The following is a 10,642-nucleotide window of genomic DNA, read 5'->3' as shown; positions in this document are numbered from 1 at the left end:
GTTGTTAAGTGCCATGGAGTCAGTTCCGACTCATAGTGACCCTGTACAGGGTTTCCGAGGCTGTAAATCTTTACGGGAGCAGAAAGCTTCAACTGTCTCCCACGGAACAGCTGGTAGTTTCGAACTGCTGACCTTGTAGTTCGCAGCCTGATTCATAACCACTACACTACAGGCGGCTGTAAAGCTTTACCAGAGCAGAAAGCCTCATCTTTCTCCCTTGGAACGGCTGGTGAGTTTGAACTGCCCATCTTGTAGTTAGCAGTCTAGTGTTTATCCTACACCACCACCAGGGCACCTTATGAAATGGGCTGTGTAAGCTTAAAATATTTTAGGGTGTGGTCAGAGATAGGCACAGCTTGTGAAACTGGGGGCGAAGTGTGAAGAGAGGGCTTCAGAATTGTGCTGAGTAAGTGGGACTTGACTGAGAGAGGTGTGGGGGATTTGTTGTCATTGAGTTCGTTGTTGACTCAGAGAGACCCTGTATAGGGTTTCTGAGGCTTTAAATCTTTTGCGGGAGCAGAAAGTCTCATCTTTCTCCCACAGGAGCGGCTGGTGGGCTCGAATCGCCGACCTTGTGGTTTGCAGTCCAGTGCTTATCCTATGGAGCCACCGCCCTCCCTGGTGTGGGGAATAAAGTTAAAGAAAAAGGGAGGGCGGGGGAGGTGCTTGCGGGATGGAGGCGTGAGTAGGGGAACCCAGCTAGGGGCAGGCGCTTACGGGATGAAGGCGTGGTTAGGGGCGGGGCATACCTGGCTGAGGTCATGTGATGAGTAAGCCTAGTGTCTTGAACCAGGACACAGCTCAGACGTGGGGTGTTGGCCACTTCTGAGGGCCGCTTAGGGAGTCTGGGACCAGATCATCCCATGCTGGGGTGGGAGATGTGTAGGACGATGGTCTTGAGGTCCTTAGGAGCAGGTAGTTCTGGACGCCAAGATTTCAGAGGCGGATGGGGCTCCTGAAGGCAGAGCGGAATTTACGAGGATAACTGAGTGCGGGACACTCACAGAGGCTGCGCATTAGGAGCCAGAGAGTTCCTGCAGTGGCCTGTTTATCTGTTGACTGGGCTCAAATCAGGGGCGGAGCTTCGGACAGGGCTGGGGTTAAGGTATCACTCAGTTCACAATTAAAAAAAAAACAAAAGTTTTAAATTTTTAAAAAGAAAGAAGGCAGGCAAGGGCTCCAGCCCCCTCTCCAGAGAGCACATCAGAGGCTGAGTTGGGATGCCTGAAGCCCCAGAAATGTTGCCTGTTTTTTGTTGTTCGTTGGGGGTGCGGTGGGTGGGATATGACGCCCATTCGCTTCCCCTAATCTCATTCAGGAGACGCCAACCAACGAGCTGAGCGTCCAGGGCCCCCCAGAGGGGGACACGGACCCATCAACGCCCCCTGCGCCCCCGACACCTCCCCACCCCACCACCCCAGGAGATGGGTTTCCCAACAACGACAGCGGCTTTGGTGAGGGGTGGAGCTTGGTCTGGGAGCGGGGCCGCAGGAGGGGCGGAGGAGTGTCTAGGGTGACGCTGGAGGAAGGGTGGGGGTCTGACGAATAGGCGGGGTCTAAGGCTGGGCACTGAAGTTGGGGATTGTATCTAGAGAGTCTGAGGGTCTGACCACATCCACTCCTCTACCCCATAGGAGGCAGTTTCGAGTGGGCGGAGGATTTCCCCCTCCTCCCCCCGCCAGGCCCCCCCCTGTGCTTCTCCCGCTTCTCCGTCTCGCCTGCGCTGGAGACCCCGGGGCCACCCGGCCGGGCCCCCGACGCCCGGCCCGCAGGTATAGTGCCTCAGACCCGACGCCCCTCCCTTTGTTTCTCTTCTCTACCCCATCTTCCTCTCCACCGTCAATCTGTCCTCATCTCAGAATGGCCCTGCTCCCTTGACCTCTCGCTCCGCCCCCTTCTCGTCTCTCGGTGGGTGCTCATCCCTGGGATCCCATCTAACTCTGGAAACACCACCAGACCTGGTGTTCATCCGGTGGTCTTGGGTAGTCACACCCCCTCCCTTAGCCTCAGTTTCCCCTTCTGTAAGGAGGCCCTCCAAAGGCCGGCCTGTCTTTACCCCAGACCCTTGTCCGGCAGTAGCCGGGGTCCCCCAGGTTTTCAGGGAAAACACTGCTCAGATACATGAGGTTCAGAGAAAAGAAACTAGCATGAGCAAAGCTAAACCTAGAGCACTCAGCCAGTGGGTTTAAACAAGCACACCTCTTTACTAATAATAATAATATTCATCATCTGAAGCATGAGCGACGCTGCAGGTTAATGCACTGGACTGCAAAGTCTGTTTGAACTGGAAGGTTGGGGGTTCAGGCTCATAAATGAATGCTCGGAAACCCTATACAGGGTTGCTATAAGTAGGAACCAACTTGACGGCGCTTAATAACAAGAAACAATGTGCTTAACACATCTGTAATCAATTTGGTGGAGTTGTAGAATACGCACAAACCCAGCAGCCGCTCCTCAGGAGAAAGACGAGGCTTTCTGCTTCCCTAAAGATTTACAGCCTTGGAAACCCTATGGAAATAGATTCAACAACAGTGGCTCTGATTAAGGGTTATGATCCCATGGGGAGCTCTGATGATACAGTGGTTAAGTGCTTGGCTGCTCCCATAAAGATCACATAGGTTGTTGAATGTAAAACTGATGATCTGCTCAGTCAATCCTCATTCAAGTCACAACAAAAAGGTATTTTTGGAAGTTTACATAGGAAGCCCTTTGGAGCAGTTCTGTGCTGTCATTAGGGGCCACTATGAGTCAGAACTGACTTGACCTTACCTTACAACAACGGGGTCCCTGGTGACAAGGTGGTTAAGTGATTGGCTGCTAACCAGAGATTGGCAGTTCAAGCCTCCTAGCAGCTCTGTGTAGGAAAGTTGTACCTATCTGCTTTAATAAACATTGACGGCCTCAGAATGACTAGTGGGCAGTTCTATATTGTCCTGTAGAGTTGCTGTAAATGGCAGTGGATTTGGTTTTGGCTATTGTAACAAAAATGATCCCACGAGGTAGTTTCTAGTCTCATCTCCATTTACAAAAGAGAAACTGAGGCACAGAGAGGTCACACAGCAGGGAATGAGGAGCCAGGAGTCACCAACAGGCCTCCTGACCTTTGAATCCGTTTCTTCTTCACGAGTCACCGTTTGTCAAGCTCCTTTCCTGTGGCGTTTCGTGTCTGAGTATCACTAATCCCTACCGCCACCTTGGGAGAGGATCACATCACAAGCAGCTTCTAACTGGGCCAGAAACCAGAGCAGGGAGTAGTCCAGCGTGTCTCCCACGGCAACTCCCTGCCTTGCTCTCTCCTGCCACCTGCTGGCCATCCTGGAAACACCGCGAGTTGCAGGATTTGAATATGTAGGACGTGAGGTTTCCCTTCCTGCTCCTTTATATCTTATCCCAGTTGAGAGGTGGCTCTGTCATTTCTTGGCTCTTAGAACAAGTCTGTGCCTCAGTTTGTGTAGAATTCCTTATGTGTAGAATGGGGATAATACTGTGAGCAGATTCATGAGATTACCGAAGGAATGAAAGGGTTTAATCCCAGACCCACCCAACCACCCACCCCCATCCCTGAGCATGGAGCCTGGTCATGTAGCCTTGACCTCAATTAGCTATTATTATACTAATTAACCTTTAGGAGTTGCCAGAGACTTGATTTCCCCCCTGGAGATCCCATGTGCATCAAAGTAGAACTGTGTTCCAGAAGGTTTTGCAGTGGCTGATTTTTAAGTAATTTACCAGTCCTTTCTTCTGAGATGCTTCTGGGTGGAGCGACTTACTTGTCATTTAACAAATGCATGTTAACTGTTTGCACTATCCAGGAATCCCAAGTCCTTGTTGTGGTGCTCTAGACAAGCATTGAACTGTTGCTAACTGCTGGGTCAGCGCTTCAAACCCACCAGCCGCTCTTCATTAACCCTATCCAGGCAGGGTCGCTATGAACTGGAACCAAACAAAGGCATTTAACAATAACAGCATAAAGAAGACCACTTAAATCTTCACTCAATTCACAATTTTAAAAAATTTTAAAGTAAGAAAGCCACTGGGATCAGGTCCCACTCATGGCAATCCCCAGTGATACAGAGTAGAATTGCCCCATAGGGATATCTTATGATCTTTATGGAAGCAGACCAAATGGCCTTTCTCCCAAGAACTGCTGGGTGGTATGAGCCCCCCTACTTTTATTTTAGCTTAGCAGCCTATGGCAAAGCACTGTGTCACTCTGGCTCCTTGTGCTTAATTGTTACTATTGTGAAGAGTGACCCCATATAGTCTTTCCAAGGATCAGCTAGCTGGTGAATTTGAACCACCAATCTTGTGATTAGCAATCCAGTGCTTATCTTACAGTGCCACACCAGAACTCCTTGTGCTTCATTGGTGATGGTGTGGTGTCGAGTCGGTTCCAACTCCTATTTCCGAGGAGGCTGTAACTCTTTATGGGAACAGAAGGTAGATTCGAACTGCAGCCCAATGTGGACTTAACTACTAAATTACCAGGACTCCCTTGCACTTAATTAACTGAATGTTTATTGAGTATCCACTGGGTCTGGGCAACACCAGTGAATCCACCAACCCTGCCTCCCTCTGCCCTCAACCCTAGACCCCTGATACCAAGCACACAATACAAGGAGAAAAAGTTTTGTCCTAAACTTGGAGGACTTCCAGGGGGCACTATCGTTTAAGCCTGGACTTGAAGGAGGGGGGCAAGGGAAGGAAGGTTCTCTGGCAGAGGCAGGAGAGAGATGGGCTGGGTCAGGGAAAAGGAGGAAGCTGTCTGTTGGATTGGTGATTAGAGAGTGTGTTGCAAGAGTGGGCAGGGGCCACCATGGAAGGCTTGAGTGTGGGCTGGGGGAGGACTGGAACTTTATCTGGAGGGAAGTGGCGAGCCATGAACGGCCCATGAGCAGGAGGAGGAGCAGATCAGCTTTAGTTGGCAGCCATGTGGAGGGGAGAGACTGGAAACCAACAGACTGGGAGGATGAAGGCCCTTCCCCACCTCAGGGCCCCTATGAGGGAGGGCAGGGCTGGGTTCCAGGGTGTGGGGACACTGGCCAAGCAGTGAGTCACTGCCGAGGCCTGTAGAGTGAGCCTGGAGCAGGAATGTCATCACCTTAAGTCACCAGGAGTGAAGACGGAGGGCCCCATTGTGTGAAACCCCTTCACTGCGTGGGCCCAAATAGCTGCTGAGCCTGGTGGCTTCTCAGACCAAGGCAGGGGAGAGGGGGGAGAAAGGGGGCTCTCTCCACTACCACCCCTGCCCTGTTCATCTTCAGACCCCTATGCTGAGTGTGGCTCAAGTCAGTTCCAACTCATCGTGACTCTACGTGACAGAGTAGAATTATAGGACTAGATCGCATGACATCTTTTAGCTAGCAGTGGAACTCACTTGTACCACTAGAATCCTTTTAGGATTTCTAGCAACAGGTAAGGTTAGACGTTCAAAACCACCCAACAACTCCTCTGAAGAAAAACCTGGCAACCCGCTCCCCTAAAGATTACAGCCCAGGAAGCCCCATGGGGCAATCTTACTCCACCACATAGGGGCACTAAGATTAGGAAACCACTGGATAGCACCTTAACTACAACAGGTATCCATCCTAAAGCCTCCAACCCCTTTGAGAAGACAAGGTCATTTTCACCATTTAAAGAGCAGGACACTGAGACTCCAGAGCAGTGGCTAGGGGCAGTGACGAGACCCAGACTCCCCAGTTATGAGGTGATGGAGCCAGAGATAGGGGTGGAGACAGGGAGAGGTTTTGGTGATGTGAGCGTTTATACCCCACAGATCTTGGTTTTCTGGATTTACGGAATGGGCAGGGGTGAGATTTTTAACATGGGGGAGACAGATGCTTTAGGACACTTCTTGTGCTGGACACTGTGGATGTTGTTATTAAGTGCTCTCCAGTGTTACCCACTCAGCAACATGGTTTCCTAAACCCCTACCCTCAGGGGAGGAAACAGACCAATTCGAAACTCTTCTACAACGTCTGAGATTCTTCCGGAGACACATCTTCAGCGTGGAATGTGATTGAATGGGAAACTGACTAAGAAAGGTCTGGCTCAGGTGTCCCAAGGGGCAACCTAGCATGCGGTCTGAGTTACACAGGCTTTCCTTTGCCACAGTCAGGTGGAAGCCAGGAGCATGCACATGCTTACTTCCCTTTGTATTTCTGCTGCCCTCAGGCCCCGTGGAGAACTGATTCCCCGAAGACCAGATCCCCCAGCGCCCCCAGAAGAGGGGCTGAGAGTAGAAACCTCTGTGGATGACGGAGCTACTGCCACCCCTGCAGACGCCGCCTCCGGGGAGGCCCCTGAGGAGGGGCCCTCCCCTCCCCCCACCATGTGCCAAATGGGAGGCCCTGGTCCCCCACCCTCCAGCCCCCCAGACGACTCTCCTGACCCCCCAGATCCCCTCGGTGCCAAATGAGGCAGGAAGCCCCTCGTCGCCACCCCCCAGAGCGAGCCTTGTCGGAACTGAACTCTTTGGGGCCTGGAGCCCCTGGGCACAGCAGATGCCTTTCCTCACCCACTCCGGGCCCCAATTGGGGGGGGCGGCTGCAGGCTTTGGGGACCTGGACTCCCCCCATCTCTCGTCTTCCCTTCCCCTCCCCAGCCCTGCCCTTGGAGGGGCTTCTGGTCCAAACCTGTGCGTGGCATTTTCACATTATTTAAAAAAGACAAAACAACTTTTTGGAGGAACGCAGGGCCTGTGTGTGTTTGGAGGGTGGTGGTGTTGAAGGTGGGGGAGAAGGATGCAGGGAGTGGAGCGCTAAACCAGAAGAAACCAGAACCATCCGGAACATTCCATCCTCACGCCCCGGGTTGACAGATGGGATGTGGAGGCTCAGAAACAGAAATGTTTGTGGTGAGGCCTGACTTCTCTGCCTCGTCCTTGCATTAGCATCTCAAACTGCAGCCTCCACTTCAAGGGGCAACAAGGAGCCAGTGGGGGTAGAGGCCTGTGCTCTGGACCCTGTGGCCACAAGGGGGTGAGAAGTAACCTCCATTGTTCTGTTCTGACACCATCCTACATACAACACTCCCTGGTCCTCAAAGGTCAACTTCTACCTCCCTGCCAGGAGTGGCTCTGCCTCAGTTTATCCGTTTCTCCAGAAGACCACCCTACTGACCATATTTCCCCTTTGCTTCTTAGCTCCCTAGATTCTGGGTTGTGCATAAATGGTTTGTTGTTCAAGTGAAGTGTTGGTTCTGACCCCTAGCAACTCTACATAGGGTTTCCAAGGAGCAGCTGGTGACCTTTCTTTCTGTTCAAACTGATTTTGCAGTCCAGCACGTTTACCCACAGCGCCACACTAGGGCTCCACATAAAGGTGTTGTTGTTGTTGTTGTTAAGTGCCATCGAGTCAGTTCCGACCCATAGCGACCCTGTACAGGGTTTCCGAGGGTGTAAATCCTTACAGGAGTAGAAAGCCTCATCTTTCTCCCGCGGAGCGGCTGGTAGTTTCGAACCACTGACCTTAAGGTTCGCAGCCCGATTCGTAACCACTACGCTACCAAAGGTGTAGTGCTGAAAAATTAACCAAAAAGCTTGTTAGTACCTCAGAAGTAAGGCCTGGCAATCTGCTTCCAAAAGACCCCAGCCCTGAAACCCCTCAGGACTCTGCATACATGAGTTGGGACCAACTCAAGGCCATCTAATAATTCTCAGCTCTTGTCTTGCCCTGTTTGATCTCATCCAATTTCTGCGTTGACCTGACAGTTTTCCCTTGCCTCCATGCCCAGGTCTTTCTCCTGTCTCCTCCTCCCTCCGTCAGGCTCTGTTCCTGTTTGCGTCTCTCACAGCTGCGCGTCTTGTCAGCATCACCCCCAGTTGCTATCTGTCCTGTATTGCTTTCAGTCTTTGGTTTTAATTTCTTTTTCTGGATTTCTCCTGACCTCAGTTTCTGTCTCCACTTATCTTTTCTCCTCTGAGTGGGTTTGTGGTGGACTCTGATGTCCCTTCACTGCAGTACCAGGGTCACTAGCATAGTTCAGGGAAGAGGGGTGCTGGTAGCGTTGCTGTCTGGGGTACATTGGATGGAACCAAGACAGAACCCCTGCGTCTGAGGGAGGAGGGGGCTGTGGGAAGAGGGGCAGGGGGCCAGGACCCCTGGGTCTGAGGGAGGAATGGCTGGGGGCTGGGACCCCTGGACTGAGGAAGAAGAGACTGGGGCCTAGAAGCCCTAGTACAGGAGGGGGCTGTGAGCCAGGACCCTGGTCCTGAGGGAGGAAGGGACTAAAAGAATCTTCAATCCTTGGGGAGAAAACAGGATTGTAGAGCCATCTTAAGGTAACTGGAGGAGGGTCTGGGGGTCCCCATTAAGGAACCCTGGTGGCATACTTGGTTAAGCACTGGGCTGACCAAAAAGTCCTCCTTTGGAGGAGGAAGTGAAGTCTCTCTGCTCCAGTCAAGATTTGGGGCCTTGAAAACCCCATGAACAGTTCTATATGTTATCCTGTAGTGATACAGTGTGTCAGAATCGACTCTCTGGCAGGGAATTAGGTTTTTTGGATGAAGCCTGGTTAGAGGAGCCCTGGTGGTACAGTGTGTTAATCAATGGACTGACTGCTCACCAAAACACCAGTGGTTCAAACCCATGAACCTCTCCTCAGAGAAAGATGAGGCGGTCTGCTCTCACAAAGATTTAGTCACAGAAACATTCATGAACAGTTCCACAGGGTAGATAGCAGTGGTCTGTCTGCAGTGGCTTTGGTTTGGAGTTTAGTTGAAGTCCCGGAGAAACGTCAGCAATTACAACCTGTTGCTAACCTACAGGTTGACAGTTGACATCGTATCCAGTGGCCCTGTGGGAAATGGGCCTGGCCATCTACTTATAGCCAAGGAAACGCCCTGGGGCAGTTCCACTCTATCACATGGGGTTGCTGTGAGTGGGAATGGCCACTTCACAACAAAGGGTTAGTTGGGTTTTGTCTTTGAGGCTGGCTTGGATGGTCCACAGGCATCTGCAGCTTAGGGTGGCCAAAACAGAACCATTGACCATTGATTCCCCACCCTCCCATCCCCAAAACTCCTTGCTGACCATTTCAGTGAGTGGCAACATCATGCTTCCGCATAAGATGCCAAGCCCAGTGTCTTGGCATTCTCGTCTTGGCTGTGGGCAAGTCCTTCCAAGTATCTTGCATGTATCCATCTCGCTCCACCCCATCTTCACCTGCAGTTGATAGCCTTCTGACCCACCTGCCTGCTCCACCCCTACACTCATTGCCATTGATCTGATTCCAAATCATTGTGAGCCTGCAGGGCAGAGAGGAAGTGTTCCAAAGCAGGCAGCCCCATCGTTCTCCCTAGGAACGACGAACAGCAGGCCACCTTCTGATTGGTTGTTGTTGTTGTTGTGATGTGCCGTGGAGTCGGTTCCGACTCATAGCGACCCTGTACATCTTTACGGAAGCAGAAAGCCTCATCTTTCTCCCTCAGAACAGCTGATAGTTTCTAACTGCTGACCTTGTGGTTCACAGCCCGATTCATAATCACTATGCTAATTTATTCCTCACAGCAGCTCTAAGCACCTACCTACATCCCATACATAAACATCACTCTCCTGCTCCATGTCCTCGGATGGTGCCCCATGTACGTCACTAGGTATAGTGAAGGTCCTGCTATTGCCGAGCAGCGCCGATGGGACTCCATCTAGCACACCCTACCTCCATCACCACCGTACACACATGCCAGCCACTGTCAGCTGCTTCTCCTGCCCTCAAAGACCTCTGTGCATGCTGTTCCCTCCACCTGGAGTGCTTGTCATGGTACCTCCATAGAACCAGCTACTTCAGGTTCTCAGTACTAATGGGGGTCCTCCATGGAGAAGGTGGATTGGCTTAGCTGGTAACTGAAAGGCTGGAGACACCCATCCACCCAAAGGCTCTCTGGAAGAAAAGCTTGGGGAGTTACTTCTGAAAAGTCACAGTTCCGGAAAACCCTGCAGTGCTCCGTACTTCTCTGAAAAACACAGGGATGCTGAGGCGGGCGCTAAACCAACCAACCACCCAATTTTGGTTTTCATTTCCCATGACCTTCTGAGGCTGGGTGACTCATTTCCCTCATCTTTGGGAGGAGTTAGGAGTTCCATCTTCTCATTCGGAAATTCCATTTTCCACCAGCTTCTGAGAGCTGAAGCGGTCGGGACCTTCAGACCTCTTTTCTCAACCTTGAGAAGGCAAAGGGACCAGTGTCTTCCTGTTGGTTCTGAGGCACGTTATTAAGTGCCTTCAAGTCGGTGCAGACTCATAGCGATCCTGTATACCCAGGAACAGCTGGTGGGTTTGAACTAATGACACCTGGTAACTACCAGTACAGTGCCACATCAGATCTCCTTGGCATAGTTTTCTCTAAAGGAGGCTGAGCCTCTGGTCCCAGGCTCAATCCCACCTTGGTAAACAACCCAGTCCCGCCAGCAACATCCTGACACCATCACACCCCACCCCACCTTCCAGAATGTTCCCTTGCACCTCAAGAATGAATACCCCAAGAAATGAGGGGGTTGGCAGGCCGCAAGTGGTTAAATAATTAATAAGATTACCAACAGAGTGTTAATTACAAATCACGAGATTGGAGCTCCAAGTGGTGACTTTTCCAAACGAGAAACCAGGATCCGCAGCCCCAGGGCCCAGGGGTCCGGCCACCCGGGCG

General features: G+C 51.7%; 1 protein-coding gene across 1 annotated transcript in view; it reads left to right on the top strand.

Annotated features, from left to right (window-relative positions):
* LMTK3 (lemur tyrosine kinase 3) overlaps positions 1 to 6,688 on the top strand; it is a 23,709-nt gene extending 17,021 nt beyond the window's left edge. The window contains exons 13-15 of the mRNA XM_006868163.1: positions 1,319 to 1,454; positions 1,635 to 1,772; positions 6,175 to 6,688. Of these exons, the coding sequence (XP_006868225.1) occupies positions 1,319 to 1,454; positions 1,635 to 1,772; positions 6,175 to 6,191 (291 nt within the window). The 3' untranslated portion in view covers positions 6,192 to 6,688. The remainder of the gene's footprint in view (positions 1 to 1,318; positions 1,455 to 1,634; positions 1,773 to 6,174) is intronic.
* The last annotated feature ends 3,954 nt before the right edge of the window (positions 6,689 to 10,642 follow it).

Source organism: Chrysochloris asiatica, unplaced genomic scaffold, assembly GCF_000296735.1.
Source record: "Chrysochloris asiatica unplaced genomic scaffold, ChrAsi1.0 scaffold00116, whole genome shotgun sequence".
Classification (NCBI taxonomy): Eukaryota; Metazoa; Chordata; class Mammalia; order Afrosoricida; family Chrysochloridae; genus Chrysochloris; species Chrysochloris asiatica.
This window is presented reverse-complemented; position numbering and strand designations above follow the sequence as displayed.